We start from the raw sequence: 24,079 nt of genomic DNA on the forward strand, positions 1-24,079 counted from the left end.
GAAGCAAAAAGTGTTTTGAATATGCTAAAGAGGCTAATATCTCTGAAGTGGCCATAATGTAGCATGTTCTAAACAAGTTCTAGATTTAGTGTGAATGCAGTTCCTAAAATCTGACTGACTGATGGATTTATCTCTGACTCTTTTGTCTCACTGCGCCTCATAGTTTGGTGCTCCATAAGTTCGAAAACAAACCATTTACTAGCAAACGAGTGGTCTGACAATCCAGTGTGCTCTATAGTGCAGAAAAAATGGTACTCATAAATGCAATTTTTTATTTTTTTTTCTCTTTCATGAAAAAATGCCACAAGAACATGTTCGAAACACAATTCTCATTGGATTGGGTCTTTAAATGTTTCACATGAAGCTCTTTGTTTCCCAGGTCTGTTCGGTTTTGAAACAACCAAAATGTTGTTTACCTCTTAGATATAAAAGCTTCAACTAAAGTGAAACAAAGTTTATGTTAAAAAAGTAATAAACACCTGCTGCAATATTTTACATATAACTTCGTTTGCATGAGCAGCAACTTGATAAATGAGCTCATATGAGCCGAGGCAAAGGTCAAAAACTAAAAAGCTACTAAAATGATTATTTTTTCAAGCATAACCTTTTAAGCAACAACAGCAAAAAAAGGAATACAACTATCTCCCCAGGTCCTTGTGTCTTCAATTTTAACAACATAATTGCCCTGAAAACTAATCACACACAGCAGCCAGTGCAGAGTGCTGGTGTGATGGCCCATTTATCTGCTGCACAAGCCTCTGTGAGCTGTGTGCTAAGAGCTAATAATAAAAAAATCCCTGACACACAGCCTCTCTTAGTTCTTATGATAATCTCTGATACGGTCATTACAGATTTGGTTGGTAATCATGCACGTGCAAAGTGTTTGAGCGACAGTTTTAGAGGTTACTAAAGGCTTTTAGGCGGAATTCATCTAGATAAGCAATTAGTCCATACTAATCCATGCATGTGGCAAGAAAAAAGCAGCCAAAGCTCAGATGCATGTTTACCCGCACTATTAGTCAAAATGCTACCAGTGCGAGTGTCACATTTCCAAAGAAAACGCGGAGAGCTTATGCCTATAAGTGCACTCCTCATGCTACAGGAGGGATCTGCAGAAAGAGTTGGAGTAGGAGTACAGAGAGAAGTCAGAAATACATTCTACAGAGTATTATGCAGCACTGTGTTGGTGTAATCCAATGATGCACAGCATCATATTAGCATAATCTTTGTGTACTTGTCTCTAAACTGGACCAACAATCTGCAGCCGGAAAGCTCACAAATCTGTCATGACTGCAGGCACCTGAACAATAACCTGATTCCTATTTTTCTGAAATGTTTTCCATTTTGTCAACAGAAAACATTTGTGTTTTTTCACTCCGTCTGCCTCCACACGACGAAATAAATTTGGCTGCTACAAGGTAGTTTTAGTCGCTGCAAAACAGTTGCAGTCATTTGAAAAAGAAAGTTTCCTCTACTTGCAAGGTTTTATGAAACAAAGCAGTAGAAGTGTGAAATACTAACATCCCAAGATTCAAAGGATTCACGTTTTTTTATGTACCGGCATATATACACTTTTTTCTTTTTTCAAACAGGCTCCTGCCCATTGTGTTCAAACTCTGCTCAAGCTCTCATTTAAAAAGTTTTGCTGCTTGTTCAGATCTAACTTTGTAAGAGTAAATGTCTCATCTTCCTGAGCCTCTACTTTTAGAAACAAACTGTGAGCAGCATTTAAAAAATAGTTTCCAAAACGTTTCTGTGAACTTCCAGGTTTTTATCGTTTCCACATGCAAGTCAGTTTGTTGTCATTTTGTCAAAAATGTCAAAGAGGAAAATGTGTGTATTTCTTGAGTTACCATAAAAAGTAAATAGAAACTAAACATTGCAAAAACATTCAAATTTGAAACATTTAAAGACCATTGAAACTGTGTTTTGGGTGTTTTTAACATGTTCTTGTAGCATTTTTGTCATAGTGGAGGACATATATAAAAAAATGATGATCAAAACTGTGTTTCTGAGCATTTCTTTTTTAAAACTAGGATGAATCAGGAGCAAATCAGGATACATCATTTAAAAAGCTCTCAGTGGGGTCATCATTGAAATGTCTCTCTACTCCGCTCTATTCTGATGGATCCACTAGCAGACAAATAGATCCATTAACGTCTCTGCTGGCTCAAAACTATACTACTGGATAACTACAATATTGCTCGCGGCTCCGCAGACACATGCGGCTCTTTAACCCCTCCATTATGGCTCTGGATGAAGAAAAGTAACATATTTTTGATTTATCTTATAGGTTTATTAAGCAAAAAAAGTCATAAAAGTCAAACATTTTTCAGCTCCTTCACAAACAGCTGAAGGACAGCATGTATCGCTTCACCAGGTTCCTGACTACAGTACCCATAATGCTCCAACAATCCATCAAGCAGTTTTGTTTTAAAGTTTACCGAAACTGAAGCGTTTTGACAGATGTTTGAGTGCTGTTTAGTTCTGGTTGTGTCAGTACACACAACCAGGATTCACGCACCAGAATTTAAGGTAAATTTTCTATTTAAAAAAAAAAAAAAAATCAAGGATGTTAATTATGTAAATCATGATAAGGGTCACTTCATTAGCTCTGGTTTATTTATTTTTTTATTTTGATTTATGAATTTCTGGTTGAGATGCACCACAAACGGTGGTTTTGTGTCTATTTTTTCATTACTACTGACATTTCACTACCTACTACTACATTCCCTACATTGAGAGGATTTTATGTGGTACAGGAAGTCTTTTATTTTGAAAGAAATTCATGTATACCTCTAAAGAATTAAAAACTATTGCATATTTTAAAAAACGGCTATTTTATTGATATGTTTCTATTTTATTTATGCTTAAAGAAGAAATGTATTTGTATTTATCATAAAATTGACAATAGTATAAACACAAATCAGTATATTCTTTTTCTAAAGAGTGAAATAAAACTTTGTGACTCCTACTGGGATGTTGTCAGTAAGAAATCCTCCAGAATGGCTCTTTAACTGTTAAAGTTTGCAGAGTCCTGGAGTGTAAACCAAAGGATGATGGGATATCTGTCTAGGCGTACGTTTATGCCAACAGTCCCGCCTACAACTCTAACAGACTCCTGCTGCTCTGCAGAAACTATGTCCAATGCTTCAGCTAAAAACGGCATAATCATAATTAAAATATCACTGGAAACACTTTGAAAACAGATCAAAAGATGATCAGAGTGAGACTTTAAAGGGTTGTAGAGTACGAATCTGAATTTTCCATTACACAAAAGTTGTTTAAATATCCCACCAGTATTAAAATGTGTTTTATTTATGTGGATCCCAGTGCAAATTTAAAGCCAAACTTAATAAATGCAGCCTTCATGCACATGTAAGTCAGTGTAATCTGTTAGGGAAATTTGTCACAAATGGGCATGCTCACAATTTAACAAGCCACAGGAGCCCACTGAAATGTAACCTGAGAGTAACGAAGATTAGCTATGGTTTCTTTAAGATCATTGCTGGTGTTGTTCCCTTTTAAAGTCGTTTCATCTGCTCCTGGCGTCTAAAAACCAACAGCAAAGCCGGATGAGGATCAGTACATGACTGACAGTTATCATCTCAAACCCCTGCTTACTGTCTGTCACAAAGCCCCTGCTTTCTGCTCATTTTTCCTAAATAATGACACTGTATATAAAGTTCTATTTTTTTGTTTATCTGTGATTACATTTTTAAAATTCTAAAACCCGATAGCAGGAGCCCTGCTATTGAGTCCTTATTTATAAAAATGTTTCTTATCTTGCGTTCACGCTACTGTACGTCTCTGAAAATGAGCAAAACAGAAAGCCTGAACGCGATAAGGCCGCACTCCAAACTCCCAGATGATATCTGGCCTCATATTCTGACACCGAAAATATTTAGTAAGTTAAAAGATAAGGCCTGAGTTCAGTTGGAGTTTCTTCCACTTCTCTGTTGCATGATGCAAGGCGGAGAAAGAGACATTTAAATGATGGTGGCTTTAGGTCAATCAGAGACAGGGAGATCACAGGCTGCGTGGAAACAGACGGGCAGCATCCAGACAGACGGGCAGACAACAGCTGACCTTTGATCTTCACGTTCGTCACGCGAGTCACGTTTCCCTCGGAGTTGGAGGCGTGGCAGGTGTACATCCCCGCTGACGGCGTGCTCACTGCAGGCAGAGATAAGACTCCACCCTGGAAAATTTGATATGACAGATAAAGTGAGGGGAGGGTGAGAGCAAACAATAGACAAATTATAACATACACTACAAACACCAACAGGAAGGAAGGCATTTATACACTTACAGAGGAAACATAAAATAACTAAATTTCTCTGCAAAATAATAAGCATTTGACCTCGTTCTAAAACTTGATTTAGGACTCTATAGCTGTTGTTTCCAGATACATATCGGAAGTTTTTGTTGATCCTCTCCAAGTTATTAGAGTTTCCTGGGTGACATTTAACAACTGCAGCTTTCAGCTCCCTCCACTGATTTTTCCTGAGATGTAGATCTTAAGATAGCCAGGTTTCTACAGGACTCTGTTGGACTTTTTCTTGAGCCAGTCCTTTGTTGTTGTGGGTGTATTTAGTTATTGTCTCACTGAAATAACCGTCATGGCCATTTTTTAGTAATCTGGTGGGAGGAGAGAGGTTCTAACCCCACACATCCCTTTGATGTGGTGATCAGCCTTAAGCATAGACTCCATTTCTAGGTTCGATGGAGTGAAAAGTGTCTTTTGGCAGATTTCCTCATTTCCAAAGACCTAGATTTTGGTATCAACTGCACCAATTTCCTCTGATTTCTACAGTCTTCACGAGCCTGTACATGGATGTACTTAAAGGGTACCCAAACAGGGAAGTTGGAGGCTGACTCCACCCACCGCCAAAATGTTAAAATCCAGTCAGAGGGGTGGGGCTTGGGGGCAGGACTGTTATTACTGGAGCTGCAGATCATGACTTGGGACTTCTGAAACTTACAGTAAATGTTTGACCAATCACAAAATTAAACTATAATATATTGATTCAACCTGTAGGGGGCAGCATACAGACAGTTTTGACTATATTTTCAAGAATTAAACAACTTTATTTTAATTTCTCTGAAAGTTTGGGAATGACCAACAGACAGCCCTTTTAAAGCCCCATTTACGGAGGTTAACAGACAAAAAAGTTGATTTAGGGTTTGATTACCCTTTCAGTAGGGGACCGTGTCATGCTACATTCACACTAGACATGTGTCGCACCTTCACGAATGTGGGTTTAGCATGTGATGTTCACACTAGACCAGGGGTGTCCAACATGTGGCTTTTTGACCCCCCCCACTGTGGCTTTCAAGGTAAAAGAAGAAGGATTTTCTATTTTAAACGAAAAAAGCGATTCAGCTTCATCAAAGTCACACTAAAACTTTTTGACAGATTTTTGAGAGTCATGTACCACCAAAAAAATACTTAAGGCACACCGGATTATGAGGCGAATTTCTTATTGTTGAGAAATTCAAGGATTGTAAGTGTTCCTCATGGTCAGAAAAATACCGTATGGGTCACTTAGCTCTAAATTAATGAGTTTCTGGCTGAGATCCACCAATGGTTGTAAAATAATATATTCATTTTTTCCCACTGTTGACATGATGACACTACCTACTACATTTGTGAGATGATCAAATATGGTACAGGATGTCTTTTATTTTGAAGGGAAACCTCAGTTAAATGTTACAAACTATTTGGTGTTTTTCATGCTTTTTTTCTGTGTGCATGTCTTAGTTATGCCAAAAAAGTATATTTATCAAAATAGCAATAAAATAAAAATAAATAAGAGTCTAATTTTTCTATAGGATGAGGTCAGACTTTGTGGTTCCTTCTGGACTGTAGTCTGTAAGAAATGGACCTGAATGGCTCTGTTAGTGTTGGCCGTTGCAGACCCCTACACTAGACTGTCACTACCTGATACTAGCACTTGGTGTAAAATGTTGAAGCGTTACAAATCTTACTCCAGGCTTTCTCTTTCATTGCTCTATTCCGATATAGAAAAGACTTGGTGTCATATAATTCTGTCTAGGCACAAACCACATTTATTAATTTCTCCTCTACGATCAGTGCTCAAATGGTTGTAACTTCTGTGGATTAAAAAATATTCTACCTACACATCAACACCAAATCTGAGTCCCTGATTGGTCAAAGTTCAACCTAGTTTACCTCAAAGCACATGTTCAAGGGCTGTGTTTTGTATTTAGAGTCCAAAAATCGTCTCAAAAATTTTGATAGCAACGTGTGAAGCCAGAAAAGCGCATATACCTGTGTTTACATAGACTTTGTATTTGAAGAAGTCACTTGAACGCAGATGCTGCTGTGAATGTGGCCTCAGAGCTGCAGGATGTGAATCTTTCATGGTGACTTCAGATCATTGATAGAACTGAGTTAAGGCCGGATTCCTCACTGTTCTTATGATCACTGGTAAACACTTTTCGTTTCTTTCTCTTCGTTTACTCGATTATCTAATACGAATGATTGACTCTCTAATCAAACTGTTTGTCAATAGTCTGAATCCCAGCCTTGCGTTCATCAGAATCCTGCTCTTGACGTTCTCACAGATCTTTTGTTTTGGTGGAGACAAAATGTCAGTGCTTGATTGCTTCAGTGGACCTGAGAGAGTACTCCTAATCTCATCTTGTTATCTGTATAAAGACTCTTGGGGACCAGACATTTTGCTGATTGATGAGGCATTAAACACTTGTTTCACTAGAATCTATACCTGATTTTTTTGCTGCTCTCACTGTTGAAATAAATGCATAATTTAAAGTGACGGACTAATAATTTCTTTGTCAGTGCACAAACATCTGAAATTAGCACAAGGGGGTTTATTTCTCCCCCGCTGGTGCAACAAGATGATCAACAAATCTTCTGCATGCCAGCACTTCCAACCTGAACACGCTGAAAAGCAGCAGAGAGCATTCTCCCATGTAATCACGTGAACGGCTGCATTTCATATCTCCGTCTGGCTCTTGACATTTAGCAACATATTAGGCTTTCTCACTAAAACCCTTTTCCATCATGGCAGCCAAATAGCTTGGATAGTTCCAGGGTCTCTGTGGGTTATTCTGATGCTGCTTTGCAGATTTCAGAGGCTGAATTTTGTAATGAGGTCACTGGCAAAGGTTCAGTTTAATGACTCTTCCATGTGGGGCAGCTCGGTGTGCGGCGGCTGGCACTGTCGCTTCACCACATGAAGGTTTGTGCATCTGTGTGCTGGAACGAGCTGCAAACAAACCTCCAACCGCCACCTCCCACGACTCTGAGGGGCAGGTACAGAAAGTGTATGTGTGCATTTTTGAATGGTGCATACATTCAAAAGAGGACAGATAGATGAATTAGCCAATGTTGTCATTCGTTGCACATATAAACGCTTTCTTACTTTTAAGAAATCATTTAATATCTCAGCTGCTCAAACTTACAGTGGGACAAAAAATATTTGTCAGTTATTAACTTTGGTAACTTTAAATTAATTAAATGATAATTCAACTAAAAGAAATGGTAAGGTCGAGACGGGGTGTATTATATAAGTTCGCTTCCTCCCACTCCTTTTCAAGCATTCTATGATTTGATGCCTAGTTATTCCATGTCTGACATACCTTTGTACAGATGTTAATCTTCTGTTGATTGTATTTCACATGCATTATACTTGTTTTTGATTGCTTGAATTAAACCATTTCAAATAAAATTAAATCAAAACTTTAAATATGTGCTGCCAACAACAAAATCCAGCCTTGGAGACCCTTAAAATATGTGCGGGCAATGCAGCAATATGCATTTGATAAACATGAATATGAAGCTACGTTTATAATTATATTTTGATAGTTTATATTTTGGATGCATGTTTGTATTGTTCTTGGCAATGTGAAGGTTACTCTAGGTCTAATAAAGAAAAAAAGTAAATCTCTAAACTCTGTAATATTCTAGACAGTTATATTGGCAAATATCGGCTATTGGTCACTGTTGCAAGGAAAATATCGGTTATCAGTATCGAGAGAAAAAAAATGATATTGGCCCACCCTTATTACAAATGTCAGAAGAGGTTAAGACAGTCTCTGGACCTGAGTCTAATAGAGACTCTGGAGGGAACAACCCCTAAGCATCACAGCTCTTGAGAAGATCTGCATGGAGGAATGGACCAAACTAGCAGACCAAACTCAAAATGCTCCGCATGACCTCTGATCGCATCTGTACATAGACTTAACATTGAAACAGGATGCCTCTGATGTGCGAATGGCAGCTGGTGTGAATGCAGCTTCACAGTCGAAGAGTATTATAGACCAAACTCATCTTTTCAAGTGGGACAACTTGCAGGATCAATGAGGTCCCACGTCTTGTTTTGCCTCACTAAGTTAAAATACATGAGAATATATAATATAATCTTTATAATTCAGACATTTTTTTGTATAAAATAATATTTTTGTGAGATGTTTGGACAATTTTATTTAATTTTACAAAAAAAATTGAATGCTGCAATATATTCAACTGTATTTATGAGCTTTCTAATTTGCTTCATTGAGGATAAAAATCTCTAACATGAAAGCAAAAAGTTTCCTTCATCCCATTCTAACATGTGAACTATCACTGGATAGTCTTGAGAGAGTTTTTAGGATGAGTAAATTAGATCAGAAAATACAGCTTAAAAACAAACGTCCAGTGCAGATGATTTAAATGAACAGGCCGCATAAAAAAGAGCATACACAGCTTTTACTCTGTTCCACTGCTATGCTATTTAATGTTGGCCTTGCTTGGTGTAAATAATAGTTTTTCAGATGAAATTTTGCTTTTTCATGTGTTTATATGTCTTTTTGTGTCACTCTGTTTTATCTTGCGTGTGGAGTTTCTGGAGTTTAGTTAATGATTGCCACTCAATTGTTTTTCACCAGTCATTAACTCCCCACAGCACAGATGCTTGCAAAAGCTTTTTTGTCTCTTTTTGTTCCAGTCTTTTGTTTTGTTTTGTGTATGACCAGCCGGAACGGCGCTTTTTTGTTTCCGTTAATGACTAAATTTAACGTCGATCATCTGCCTCTGTCCTCAGCTGGCACTCCATAACACAATCCAGGCCAAAGCGGCCTGTTTTCATTAGTTTTTTTTTGTGTGCACTCACACATACCTGATTGTTCATGCTCCGAATGACTGTGCCATCTTTCAGCCATGTGATGGTTGGTATGGGGTTGCCAATAGCAACGCAAGAAAGAGAAAGATGAGTTCCGACCAGGGCTTCCAATACAGGGGGTGGGACTTCTGTAAAGGTGGGTGGGCCTGTGAGGAAAAAAGACAGTAAATATTTAGACATCCGTTTCACTAAGAACAACAGCTCTCTAAATGTGACAACTCTATCAGAGGCATTAAAGCAGGGCTGTCAAACTCAAACGCACATCCATCCATCCATCTTCTTAACCGCTTCGTCCCTTTCGGGGTCGCGGGGGTGCCGGAGCCTATCCCGGCTACTGATGGGCGAAGGCGGGGTACACCCTGGACAGGTCGCCAGTCTGTCACAGGGCCTCAATCACACACACATTCACTCTCACATTCACACCTAGGGACAATTTAGAGTCACCAATTAACCTATGAAGCATGTTTTTGGACGGTGGGAGGAAGCCGGAGTCCCCGGTGAAAACCCACGCATGCACGGGGAGAACATGCAAACTCCACACAGAAAGGTCCCAGCCGGGATTTGAACCGGGGCCTTCTCGCTGTGAGGCGAGAGTGCTAACCACTGCGCCACCGTGCAGCCCCTCAAACGCACAAGGGGCCAAAATCCAAAACACACCTTAGGTCACAGGCCAAATAGGAAAAACATTTACTTAACACTCTAAAACTAAAATTTGTAAAAATGTTAACTTTTTAACATAATAATGAAATAGATATTTAGCATTACCTGTGATAATGCTAGTGTGAATAATGTAAGCTGAATTTGGTTGCTGAAGATGTTGAAATTAATAGCTAAAAACACTGAAGCTGAAAGCTGAAAACGCTGAAGCTGATAGCTGAAAACGCTGAAGCTGACAGCTGAAAACGCTGAATCTGACAGCTAAAAACGCTCAAGCTGAAAATGCTGAAGCGGATAGCTAAAAATGCTGAAGCCGACAGCTGAAAACACTGAAGCTGATAGCTAAAAACGTTGAAGCTAACAGCTGAAAATGCTGAAGCAGATAGCCAAAAACACTGAAGCTGATAGCTGAAAACGTTAAAGCTGATAGCTAAAAATGCTGAAGCGGATAGTTGAAAACGTTAAAACTGATAGCTAAAAATGCTGAAGCCGACAGCTGAAAACACTGAAGCTGACAGCTGAAATGTTGAAGCTGATAGCTAAAAACGCTGAAGCTGAGAGCTGAAAACGCTGAAGCAGATACCTGAAAACGTTGAAGCTGATAGCTAAAATTGCTAAGGCTGACAGCTGATAACATTGTAGTTGATAGCAAGCTCAATGCCAAATTAGCCCCAAAAAACAAAAAAAAAATAAAAGCCTAAATTAGCCAAAACAGCTTGCATATAGCTGAAATATTAGCTAAACTCCAAAATAGCCTTAAACATCTTATTAGATGCCAAAATAGCCCAAAAAGCTAGGAGAATGCCAATTTAGAAAACTTTAAAACCGTAACTTTTTAACATAATTATGAATAATAAACAGGCAGGAATATTATCCCAGAATAAATGAACTCAAACCTAAATAACTTTCAATATTTTACTCTTAATAAAAATATATTTTGTCAAAATTATACAAGTTAGAAATGAGCGCAATATAACATAATAACAATAAAATAAAATGATCTGGAGGGCCGGTTATAAACACCCTGAAGGCCGGATCGGGCCCCCGTGCCTTGACTTTGACACGTGTGCATTAAAGAATAAATGATTTTCACTCCTGTTTTCTTAATGCGGCTGTTCGGCCTTAATGCAGCAGGCTGAGCAAAGTTTTGCAGCATTGTGATCAATTACTTCTGCAACTAAAGCGAAAATGTCAAAGAAGATGCCTTTTAATCCAGTTAAACCTCCGAAGCTTCAGATCTCATCAATGCACATTCTGATCATCTGCAAACCCTCCAGTCACGGACAAACCACCAAAATTCTGATCCCAAACACATTTCTGTAATAGATACAAGTTCATTTCTCTCCTTCTGTAACTATAAGGTCCTGTACGTTGCAATATGTTTGTTATTGAGTTCTTTTATCTGTGATTTTGCAGCCGTTGACAGTCTCATATGTTTAGGAAAAGAGCACAGCATAGGTGAAAGAGAATACCTGCAGGGCATGCAACAGAAGGCCTCAAGTACGCAGTCAGAGCCCATTATCGTCCTCATCTCTAACCTGACGCCCGGCTTTGATCTGCAGCCCGCTGATAGTTTCTTCTGTACATTTGTGTGTGGAGTCATGGCAGAGGCTTTACAAACTACAGATAAACTTCAAAGCAGTGAAAATAATGATGCATATTTCATATCAGGGTTTAATATTTAAACCTATCAACAAGTGTGATGATAAATCAACGGCAGGCAGCCATTATTCCATACAAAATCTGTACAGAAAGTCAGCAATAATTACGTTTCTCCATATTTCCCAATGTGTTTGAAAAGTTTACTCAGTTTGAAAAAGTTTTAAGGATGTTTTTGAAGTTTAAAGACTTCTTTAAACTATATGTCAAAGCACAGCTTTGCACAACAAATGAAATGTGAGATGATTTCAAGTTATGGCAGAAGTCTCCATTTTAAAGAGCAGAACGATCTTAATGAGGCTGTTAAAACACTTGATGGATTTTTTCATCTTTTATTTCAGATGAGCTACAGTTGTGTGTGTTTTGTGAAGTGGAAAACTGGCATCAACTTCTGAAGAGCAGCAGAAGGACGGCTCCAATTAACGGATGCCTTTTCTCAAAATATTTCCACTTAAATCCTCACTCTCCAGCCACTGTCAGTCATTCAGGGAGAGAAAAAAAAGCTGGAGGTAAGAAGATAATTTTAGGATAAACACATCATGTATCCAAGTTTGTATCCTCTTGGTGCCAGAGGGATGGATGTATAAAAGCAGCAAAAGTGCAGCGACAAGTGTCGAATTAAACAAATCTGGAAAAAGTTCTATTTGTCTCCCAACTGAGACAAATCCCCTCGGATTACTTTTGTGTGGGCTATGAACGGCTTTGTTTCTGAGAGAGCGATGTGTGTGTGTGAACCTCGGCAATGTGCGTTCAAGCCCCCCCTTCCTATAAGAAATCTATGTAAATGTGCGTTTCAAATCTTTCGCAATCACATGAAACTACGATAGTTTTCTGGCTTTGCATTCAAAACGCGCAGATGCAAGTTACACCAGGTCAAACTCTGACCAATCAGAGACTTGGATTTGGTTGTGATGTATCCTTTTTAATTAACAGAAGTGTTTAAAATTTGATCATGGAGGAGAAATTATTTGCGGTTTGTGCTCACCCAGATTTATAGGACACCAAGACCAAATCTGAACTGCTTTCCTAGCCCTCTGAGTCCTCCCTATTGTTCCAAATGTAGCGGCATTTGAAGTGTAGTGTTGGCCCGCCAAGTTGTGGCTACAGAAGCCACAGAGTTTAGTTATGGTGGTCCAAAACTCTTATCAGTGAGTTAGTTGCAGGCCTACATTGAGTCATCAATAAAGTCAAAAGACCAGCTCCACGTCTCTTATTAGGATCCCAGTTTGCTGTTTTCATTGGAAGAAAGTTTGTTTGTTTTAGCTTGTTTTTTTTCAATTAAAAATGGCCTTGCTGTTATTTTTAAAGGTTTTAAAAAGAATACTTACTAATGTGTGTTACCTTGATAAATACAGAATTAAACTAAATAATTAAACCATATTTTTCATTTTCCGCTTTTATGACATGCAAAAAAATGATTGTATTTGGCCCACGGACCGGGATCACAATTAGATGTTGGCCCTTTGGACACCCCTGATCTAATGCCTTGGATTTTAAAAGCAATTCGGACACAATGCTCACTACTTCTTTTTTTTTTCTAAAGGCCAGATATGATGTCACTGATTTTTATCAAAATTCTTATCAATTCTTATCAATACAAACATTTTATGATGTATATTTACAATTTCACTGTGTTCTGGGGATGAAAATGTGGATTGTTTACAAAATTTAACTAAGAGATTACATTTAAACACAATTGTTCAAACGTAATGCATTCTGGTCTATATTTTGTGAGCAATGATGCGCAATGGTTTTTTGCACAGACTTCTGGGAAATTTCTAGTGCACTGGATTTTAGAATTGTACATTCGGACAGCACTACAAAACGGCAAACGCACAATATAGTCTGTCAGAATCTACTATTCTAAAATCATGTGTGCTAGACATCTTCCAGAAGTCTCTGCAAAAAAATGTGTGTATTGATGCTCATTAGATTGAGGAATATAGACCAAAATAGATTTTATGTGAACATTTTTGCAAAAAAAAAATGTATTTAAGTGTAATTCCTTTAATACATCATCAACATCTTCATCACTAGGACACAGTAGATTCATAAATAGTCTTCATAAAATGCTCATATGGATTAAGTTTTCACTTGGTGAAATTAATGATGTTCAAAAAAAAAAAAAAAAAGTAGAGAGCATTGTGTCCGAATTGCTTTTAAAATCCAGGGCATTAGATAGATTTTATTTTCTTCGCTTTGAGGAAATGTAGGGATAGAGAGAAGCCGTACAGGTAGGGAAGCAATTGGGATTTGACCATCGATTCTGCAGAGCACCAGTAGTTCATCAGAAATTTGCCTCTGAGTTTTGGGTAAAACTGTTGGCCTGACTTTTTTTCCCATCATCCCTTTGTTTATACTCTCCCACAGCCCCAACCCAACAAAAACTGTGAGCAATCAATATTGGAACTATCCAAACGTCCAGGTTTGATCCTGATCCCAGCTCAAACGAGGAAAACAAAGATGTTCGTGGATCTATGTGTCTGCAAGTGGATGCATCAGAATGGAGTGGAGCTGGGAATTTGTGGCCCCAAGCTACAGGCTTTTTCCAACTGTATTTTTTATAAATGCCCTCCATCATGAGAAGAACGCTTTAAAAACATGCTAAAAACACCATTTTCAGTTAATATATCAACAGCAAGCTGCAACCATCAAGCAGACCATAGACCCAGATTTATGTTTCATGTCAATTCCTAGAGTCCAACAGCCAACTGAGTTTGAAGACTCAGTTTTCTTCAAACAGAATCCAGTTCTGTGTTGACAGAATTCTGGTTTAACAGAACTCTGTTTTATCTAACACGGGATCTATAATCTCAGCAATCAGAAAACACTGTACCAGAAGAATCTCAGCAAACATTTGACTTCAGTTATTTCTGTTTTTTTTCAGTCAAAGTTTTGAAACAGCTGCTGGCTACAAAAAGGCACTGAGCTTTAATAACCAGCCACAGGCGTGTTAGCTCTGGTATATGCAGCAGAATCAATGCGAAAAATAAAGTAATTTATTATGACTTTTGCGTTTGACTGACACGTTTGGTGAAAGCAATTCTGTGGACCAAAGGTGCAGCCCACTTGTTTATAGCTGCATTGATCTTTCTCGTTTGTGCTGCTCATCATAATCAGCTTTGAAAACAGAAAACCCAGCTCTGCAGGAAGAACCTCACCAGACACAGAGAGCAGAGTCCACGAGCTGTTCCGCAGCTCATCTGAGGGCCTGTCCAGTAAGAGGACCCGACAATCGTACCATCCCTGGTCATCCAGCTGCAGGCGCTCCAGCCTCAGGGAGGCGTTCCTCCCCAGAGACACCCGCCCTGCAGACACACAGAGCAAGTGAGAAGACAGGGAGGGCAGGCTACACAGGGACAATAAAAGAGGTTAAATACATAGAAAGCTGATTCATCTCGTCATTTCGCAGCTACAAGGTATCTGAGCCTTTTTCTCGGAGGAAATGTATGGTTTCATCAAATGTGGCTTGAAAATGTCATCATATGCTCAAAGACACCAACAAAACAACACACGCATGTGCACGCAGAGTTGGAAATCTGATCTCCTGGTTGCCAGGTGACCGTTCCCTCGAGCCTCTGCTGCTTTGCCACATCAGCCCTTTATTTTTTTCCACTCTGCAGCCTACAACTGCCCATCGAGTTTTCAAACTTTAACAAAAACACACTTGTTCAGCCCCTCAGCAGCCAACATTAAAAAAAACAAAAACAAGTGAGCAGCAGAGTGGACTTTTTTCTCAGTATGCCTCAGTTTGTTCCAGTATATTGCAGTGTGACCCAATATTTAATCATTTAGTATGGCCCACTAAAGTTGATGGGTGAGTAAGACCCAACATGGCATAGTGTGGATCAGTAGGGCCCAGTATACGTCAGCATAGCTCAGTACGGCTTTGTATGGCCGAGTAAGACCTAATTCGGCCCACTACAGGCCAAAATGGCTTAGTATGGCCCAGTCTGGCTCACTGTAACCTAGCATGGCCCAGTATAGATCAGAATGGCCCAGTATAACTATGGAAGGCCCAGTATAACTTAGTATGGCCTAGTTTGACTCACTACAGCCCAATAGGGCCTAGAATGGCACAGTATAGCTCTGTAAGGCCCAGCGTGGCCCAGTATGAATCAAAATAACTCTGTTATGGTTGTAATACTCTGCAGTCTGGTTTCCAACAGCACAGATGGACAGGCCTGACAGTTACAAAAGATTCAGGAAGTGGGCATGCTGGCAGTGATAACGCAAAGCATTTACATTCCAAGCTGCTAAAGTTAACTAAATCCACGGAGTGAGAGGAGAGCGGGGTTAATGTGAAGCAAAACACATGGCAGAATACAGTCAGAGGATTAGCACGTTTGAAAATCCCAACCATTGACCCTCCTCCCCCAGAAGGTCTTCTACTTTTTTTTTTGCACTTCTTGCATTAGTGTGATGCAGGTCACTGCAGCACCTTGGAGTTCAGGTTGTGCTGAGGCAGGGAAGCTGCATGAATGGATCCGTCATCAGATAAAAAAGGAGTGGGGGGTGGGGGGAGGCACGAGCGTGACCACATGGCACAACTGCTGCTTTTATAAAAAAATGCATGATTGCAAGTGATTTAAGTGCAAGCTAAATTGAGCGAGAGGTGAAATTCAGAGCAGCTGTGCTGGTCTGCAGCACAGAATGGATCAGCTTTACATGAAAGCCTGCATGAGTGATGGACACATTGGGGGTGGGACTGATCACCATGAAAAGCAAAGAAATACAGACCCTGCATTTCCATACATTAACATTTAAGTTTTTAGACCAAATTCTCAGTGAAGATGAATGGAATTGTTCCCACACCAAACAGAAACTTAAAAAAAAATAAGTTGAGGCAAAACTTGTTTACATTAATGGTAAAACTAAAGTGTATAGAGTACAGAACACTTTAGTTGTAAAAATGAGTTGTTTTTACCCTAAAAGAGGGTAAAAACTAGTCTTTTGTTTGTATGAAATGCAAGGTTTAAGGGCCGTCACTGCAGATAAATCATGAATTAAGCAGAATAAGGTACATCGATGCAAATATATTAGCAGCTGCAGGCCACATTAAGATGATCTCCAGCTGGCTGCACCTTTAAAAAGAGCACACGAAAGCCTCTGAAATGTTTAAGCAGCAGCTGTGTGGTTGATTTGTATTTTACAATATGCTGCTTCCTAACAGTTTAAGATGTCCTGCAAACTGCAAATGAGCTGTCTGGGTTTTGGGAGTCTGTATTTCCTGTATTTTGGAGGTGCCCCCAAAAAAGTCTCTTCTGATTTATCAGCTGCAATGAACCAAGGACGCACCACTCCACTTTGTATTTGATTCTTAAATGGAAAAATGTGGAACAAACATTAATGCTAAAATATTACGCTCATGCCTCGGGTAAAGGACAGGTCATGAACTTCTTTAAATTGTTTTCCATATGAATGGTGATCTCGAAGCTGAGAGGAGAAATTTCACAAACAGACTTTTTTTGTTTTTTTTCCTGGACAAAAACAAACATCAGACATGATACATACAAACATTCTTCAGCAGGTTTCCAAAGTTTGCATCAAGTCCAAAACATTAAGATTTAGCACCTATGCTTTAGTCACAACATCGATGTCCTGATCCGATCACATGATACAAAATTGTGTCTAATCACGTTGTTTCAGACTCAGTCGGATTCAGAAGTTGCTTTCTGATCAGACATAAGATTTGTTTTTATTTCTAAATATTATGATCAATGCTATATATTTCAAGATAATTATTCTAGAAAAATGCTCTGCATATCATGACGGGATCACCACATTTTATCGCCTTAAAGTGCAGCAGAATAGGACAGTAGTTTAAGCAGGAGGCCCACGAAAAGAGCTCCATAAAAGTAGGAAGATATTCAAAAATTCAGACTTTCAGGCTCAATAACTCTTTTACTGACAGCAAGTGTCTCTATTGGTTTCACTTAACATAACCAATGACCTACAAAGACATTTCAACTGAAAAATTGTTGGGGTTTTTTTGTAAGAATGGCTCTCTCTGTGCTGCTGACAAAGATAAAGGAGAGAGATGGCCTCCAAGGGACCGTCTACGAAGTGCAAGCTCTGGGAAAAAGTGATAAAAAAAAAGAAATCCAGCATCTGTCCAAAATTATCAAAACTAATAACTTGATATGAACTAGTCATAATACTCATCATATTCATGCTACACTGACGATTTGTCAGGATTTTTAATGGAGATATGAACCCTGATCTAAACCCAGCCAGCAAGGCCAAGTGAGCCCCATATGGTTTCAAAATGTGGCCCAAATTGGGTTTGTCTGCAGTTTCTGTGGTGGCCCAACTTGTGTTTGCCCACACTGGCTCAAGTGGGCACTCGGGGGACTGGCTTGCCACGCTTGCCCGTTGTCCGGTGGATGGTGAAGCGAGTGCCGCCATCGCCCAGGGGCTGGTAGAGCCAGCAGGGTCGCTGCCCAGGCTGCCGGTCCCTGTGCAACAGAACCAATGTGGGCAAACGCAGTTGGGGTCACCACAGAAACTGCAGACAAACCCAATTGGGGCCCACATTTGTAAACAATTTGGGGCCCAATTGGCCTTGCTGACTGGGAAATGTTAAATTGCTCACGCCGCTTTTCTCCTTCAGAATCTACAGGAATTACGTTGATTGTGTTAACAACTAAAAATTACTGTAAGTCACAGAACATAAACACTGGATCTCCGGTGTTAAAGGGTTAAGACAACCCACAAGCCTGCAGCCCCATTCTGGTGCATGTGACTAAGCCAGGACCGTCAAACTACACATTTTCCAACCAACCTGCCATTGAAACTTCTTATTGGCCAAACACACCTGATCCAGGTAATCAGCAGCATATAACGCAGGATTCATGGAAAACCAGCCAGAGGGCCTGGTGTTTGACACTCCTGGACTAAGGCTGATGCTTAAAATAACGGACAAACTGTGCACGGCCTCTGCTTTTAGAGCCACCAACTGAAGCTCCTATAAAAGACTAGACGCAGGAGTTCACCTTAAGGTGACGCAGACACTTACAGAGGCATTGGGCGCTGTGAGGAAAAGTGATTCCCCACAAATGGGGGAATTAGGAGCGAAATAGAAAGACTCCACATTTTAATTAGAGTCGCACAGATTATTAGATGAAGTGGTCATTATCTGTCTGAAGATGATAGCTTTTAAAGGAAAAAAACAGAGTGCCATTTTCATTCAGGTGTGCATCTAATTAAACACCATTATACTGTATTTTTGCGATGGATCAAAAGCAGCTTGAGGTGAGATTCTATGCAAAATCCCATTATCTTTAAAGAGAAAAACAAATCCTAGAAGTAATTTTAATCAGCGAGCTTTCTGAAGCCTCGGGACCTTCACTGGGTTTTGCTCGTATCATATTATACCATGGTGAGTTTCTTGCTATTACTTTTTGACCTTATTTGTTTGGTTTGTTTGGAAATCTGCTTGTTTTTACATCGACTTTTCTCATCAGTTCAAGTTTGAGGTCCTCTCGTCTGCAGAGCTAAAATGGAAACGCTGCTGGCAGGAACATTTAGAAAGCAATGTTATCAGCTTTGCTCATTTTTATTCAGATTGAAAGATGCACCAAAGTTATTGATTTTCTTTCCTCTGAAATGAATGTATAACATTTTTGGTAGATTAAGCGTTCACATTAAACTACAAAAAATAAGGGGGGGAAAAATCTCTGAAATGGGTCTTGTTTGGTTTGACAGGAGTCTGTATGAAAAATTATTTAAATTCAATACTATTTTGTGCAACACAGACATTTATGTCCCTGAAAATGTGATAGTCACGGGCAGCACGCCCACATCGTTTCCAAGGCATGTCGTCAGCTCTTGGCAGCAGTGGGGAGGTTTCTGTTGGAGGCAGGAGCAGATAAGGCTGCACTCTTCATGCCTTGTGGCTTTATTGAGCTCCACTGTGTGCCGGTTGGAAATTTGGTGCTGTGTGGCTCCACACTGCTGTAGCTAACAGGACTTATCCCTTGTGCATCCTCTCATGTTTGTGCACATGAGAAAGGAGGCACAACATCCATTTATGTAACTCCTGCACACTGACTAATTATGATAGGGTTAAAGAGAAAATGCATGTAAACCGTGCGTTTGTACAGACTGATGGCTGCTCAGGGACTTTCTATCCTGTGCATGGAGGAGACATTAATCCTTTGATCTTTTTGCTCTATTACAACAAATACTTTAAAACCCCTGTTAGCTCCTCACAGTCTCTGGGGAGCGTTGTGAGGATAATGAAATGCACAGTCATGTGGAAAAGAAAGGGCTTTTTTTTTTTTTTTTTTTTTTTTTAATACAGGGTTTTCTGTATCAGGACTACAAGAGAAACACACATCAACCTAAACCAAGAGTCTGCAGCCTTTAACTCTTGAATATCCATTTGGATTGATTTCTCACTGACAACAACCCAACAGACGTCAAAAAGTCTTCCTTTCCCTCTTAGAACAATAAGACACTGGTTTGTATTTATATCTTTGTTATAATTATGATAAATGTAAATAATTATTGTTTTTTGGAATAAATAAAGCATAAACATAGAAATTTAGCCGTTTTTTAAAAACTTTAAATAGTTCATAACTTTTGACTCAGATTCACATGACTTCCTTTCAAAATAAAAGACGTGTCCATATCGGATCATCTCAATGCAGAAAACTAGGATTGAGTCTGAATTCCTTCACTACTCGCTACGTCATTTTGCAGTGATGTCCGAATCAACGGTCAAATCCAAATTCTTCTCCTACCTATGGCTTAAGTAAGAGAAAAAATATGCACAATTTGTTTAACTGTTGTTGGTGCATCTCAGCAAGAAATGCATAAATCAGAACTGTTAAGAAAATCTGTTTTCACCCTCAATATTATCAATCTTTGAGTTTATTTTGAATTAAATTAGCATACCAAATTATCAATCCTAGACATGCTGACTGTTTCTGACGTTTTCAATTACTCGTATTAACATGGTTTAACGTATTTTTATTTAGCCTTTTAATTGATAGAATCGTTAGACACTATTTTCTTTGGTATTATTAAATGACAACCGCATTTGAGGGCATTCGTCTGGACCCTCTCACTGCAGCTTCATAACAGCCCCAGCTCTGACTTCACCTCCATTAGAACCGAAGGTTACAGACATGCAGCTGTATGAGAGGTTGAACTCCAGTGATTTTCCAATGCACCTTCAGTGTGTCCAGACTGAACAAAACCATCGTCTGTCTGCTCCTTGCTTAGAAGTAAAACCTTAAAAGATAAGTTTTTGACTTATGAGTCTTATTAAATCTTTTTGTAGTTCTGGAAAACTACAACAGTTTCTTCAGAGTCCGTTTTCTGAAAAAGTTTCCTGACAAGAACTAACTAAGTGATCCTTACTGTATTTTTTGGACCATAAACTGCACTGAATATTCTTGATTTTTTTCTAAACAATCCGTTTATATTCCGGTGCTCCTTATGTACGAATTCTGGCTTTCTACTGATCTCCAATTAATTTTCGGTGGTACACAGTGCTCAAAAATCTTTCAAAATGTTTTAGTAGGACTTTGGTAAACTATAAATTGTTGGTGCATTCTGGGTAATGTAATCAGGAGGCTCCCAGCGTGATACATACTACATCCAGGTTGGATGGTTGGAGATTCGCTAGTATTTAAGTATGGGCTATGTTTTCATCTTTTAGAGCATAGTTTCAAAAACTTAGTTAGGAGTTTACCTAATATTTTAGCAACATGCTAATTTTTTTGGCTAATTTGTTATCTGAGTTTTTTTTAGGCTAATTTGGAATTTAGCTAATATTTTAGCAATATGCTAACGTTTTTGGGTAACATGTAATCTATTGTTTTTTTTAGGTTATTTTTGAAGTTAGCTAGTAATTAATCAACAAGCTAGTTTTTTGGCTAATTTTGCGTCAACTAAGGTAAAAGGTAAATATGTAATAAAAAATAAATAAATATAACATTTTGAGAGATGCTAGTTTTTTTTCCTATTTTTGCTTTTGTACGTGCCAAAAACAAGACAATTCATATTTATTAAAATAAAAGGTCATGAATGCAAATCCAAATTTCTTAAAGGTTAATATAAATCTACGTGGCTCCTTCTAGGCTTTGATCAGTTGAAAAAGAGCCCAAATGGCTCTTTTCCTGTTAAAGGTCGCCGACCCCTGACCTAAACAGACATGAACGTTTGTTGTTGTCGAGCTCTCCTTCACGCTGCTGCTTGAGTTCCCTCAAGTTTGCATGAATTTGTTTGAGCTCAACCAAATGAAGAGTTTTTGGACTTCAACTGATACACAGCGTCCTCCATCAAACGAATGACGGAGCAGAGAAAATGGGCTTGAGCAGACCAAATCGCTCGGATAACTCGCATTAGCATCCCAGCACCTGAACAACAGTTGGGAGTCTGGTTCTGAAGCGGAGACACCTGAGAGCCCGCTCTGGCTTGAGGGGGTGAAATACACACCGCTCCTTTCAACTCTGCAAGCGTTGGTTTCCCATCTTGCACCTGTTACTAACACAGCAACCTGTGAGGAAGCCTGAGCTCAAAGCATCCCTTTCAGACCTGTTGTTTGGCTGAAGATCCAGCTTCCACTCGCCGCAGGAGAGACGTGTCATTAGCATACCTGCCTGAAGAAACTCAAGCTTTTCTGAGCGCACTGCTGAACGGCTGCGAGGAAGAGGGGGGAAAATGTAATTCATGGCTTCCAGCATGAGTAAATATTAGGGTCCTGACTAAATTTATATGGTTGTGCATAGTTTCAATGCATCACGAGGTGTTGCATCAATGCCGGGGATTGTCTTCTGAGTCAGCAACACAAGTCTGCCGTCTTTACGAGCCTGGGCTGGAATTAAAGTCTGCCCTGCCCTCACCTTCAATTCATCAGCCGGGGCTGGCTGTGAATTTATGGCTATGTAAATGTCAGTATCACATTCTGTGGTCAGGCTGGGCAGGGAGGGGCCGATGTAGAAAGGCTTTGACTCCGATCCTTTGACAAACACGCTTAAAAGCACAGATTACCGCTCACGGCGGCATTAACCATGAACACCATGCCAAATGTGAGACTACATTGTGCAAATACAGTATAATGACATGCTAAGGATTATGTGGGGGGAAATGCATCATGAAAATGTAAGAGTTTCTGAGAATGATGATGTAAACCAGAAAAACATTTGGGCACTTGCTTGAAATGACCTTTTGAACTTCAGAGGAGGTTTCAGGAATACGTTTTTTTGAAGCGGTTAGCACATATGATTTGATCATTTGTGAACAACAAAAACTAAAATAAAATCTTAATTTTTACTTATGAATAAGCAGCAGTAGTGAGTTTTGTTTTCAGGCCATTTGAGTTAATATTACACCTATTTTCTTAACTATTTGGAAGGAAATTTAATAAAAACACTCCAGCTGAGAAAACACAATAAAAAAGAGACAAAATATTAACTTTTATTAATGCTGTTTAAACTTCCAATGAGACTTCGATTTCTTTGGATTTTATGATTACTTTGAATGTTTGGGTTATTAGAATTCTTCTCATTTGATGTTTTCTATTTTGCATGAAGTTGAAAATTGTTCATTTCTTGTTGACATCTTGATTTATAGACATGTAAGTTTGTTAAAGTTCGATCATCTTTGATCTATTTTCAAAGTGTTCCTGTTAGTTTTTATTAATGATAATGCAGTTTTTAGTTCAAAAAAAGGCAAAAAAACAGTTGTTTTCAAGGACATAGTTTTAGCAGAGCAATAGGAGTTCATTAGAAATTCATCTCTGAGTTGTGGGCGGGACTATAGGCACAGTGGAAGCCCGCCCCCACTTCCTGTCCAACTTTAACCAATCAATAGCAATACGACAAAAATGGGAAATAATATCAGAACGATCAGAGCGGAGGAGCTTCCCTCAAAGACGTTTCTCAACCTGGTTACAGAGGACGTGGATGATTAGAGTTTGGGTTTATTTCTTTTGAAGAGCTGAATAAAAGCATTGGTACACATCTCCGTATATGGGTTCAGAGAATCTTTTAGTGAGGAGCACCAGCTGTCCCGCAGCCGTGTCCCATCTGTAGACAGCGACGTGTGGTCATGGGACGGCAGTTTGGCAAGAAAAAGGGATCATAAATCACCAGCAAAAGCAGGCAAGGCAGCACCTCACCTGCAAATGTTTTACGGATAACAATTCTTATTATAAATATTTGAATGTTCTCACAGTTTCTATAAATCAGTGACTATAAAACAAATAAATTAAGTTTAATTTTAAAGAACAGGAGTGAAGCACAGCTAAGAGTCCACAATGAGAGTGGCGAGGGTCGGGGCAGGTAGCAAACCGAGGCAGGGTCAGATGAAACAGAAGATCAGGTCAGGAACACTGCTGGGAATGACTGCAGATGGAAAACGGTTGTGGGGATTCTGGGAGTGACAGCAGGGGCTGATGGGAAGTGTAGTGTGGAGACTCAGGAAGTGCTAGTGCTCAGGTAATGGATCTAGCTGATGGCCAGAGGGGGAGACAGGAGACCGATTGACAGTGCCGAACATTTACAATTGTTTAAAGGGTAACCAAACAAGGAAGTTGGAGGCTGACTCCACCCACTGCCGAAATGTGAAAATCCAGTCAGAGGGGTGGGACTTGGGGGCAG

At 39.3% G+C, this 24,079-nt stretch overlaps 1 protein-coding gene across 1 annotated transcript in view; it reads right to left on the minus strand.

The window, feature by feature from the left end:
- The window catches only part of igsf9a (immunoglobulin superfamily, member 9a), an 85,570-nt gene that overhangs the window by 39,807 nt on the left and 21,684 nt on the right, over positions 1–24,079 (minus strand). Inside the window, exons 4-6 of the mRNA XM_024257748.2 lie at positions 14,627–14,773; positions 9,147–9,295; positions 4,090–4,201 (exon numbers count right to left, since the gene is read on the minus strand). Coding sequence (XP_024113516.1) covers positions 4,090–4,201; positions 9,147–9,295; positions 14,627–14,773 — 408 coding nt within the window. The remainder of the gene's footprint in view (positions 1–4,089; positions 4,202–9,146; positions 9,296–14,626; positions 14,774–24,079) is intronic.

This window comes from Oryzias melastigma, linkage group LG12 (genome assembly GCF_002922805.2).
Source record: "Oryzias melastigma strain HK-1 linkage group LG12, ASM292280v2, whole genome shotgun sequence".
NCBI lineage: Eukaryota > Metazoa > Chordata > Actinopteri > Beloniformes > Adrianichthyidae > Oryzias > Oryzias melastigma.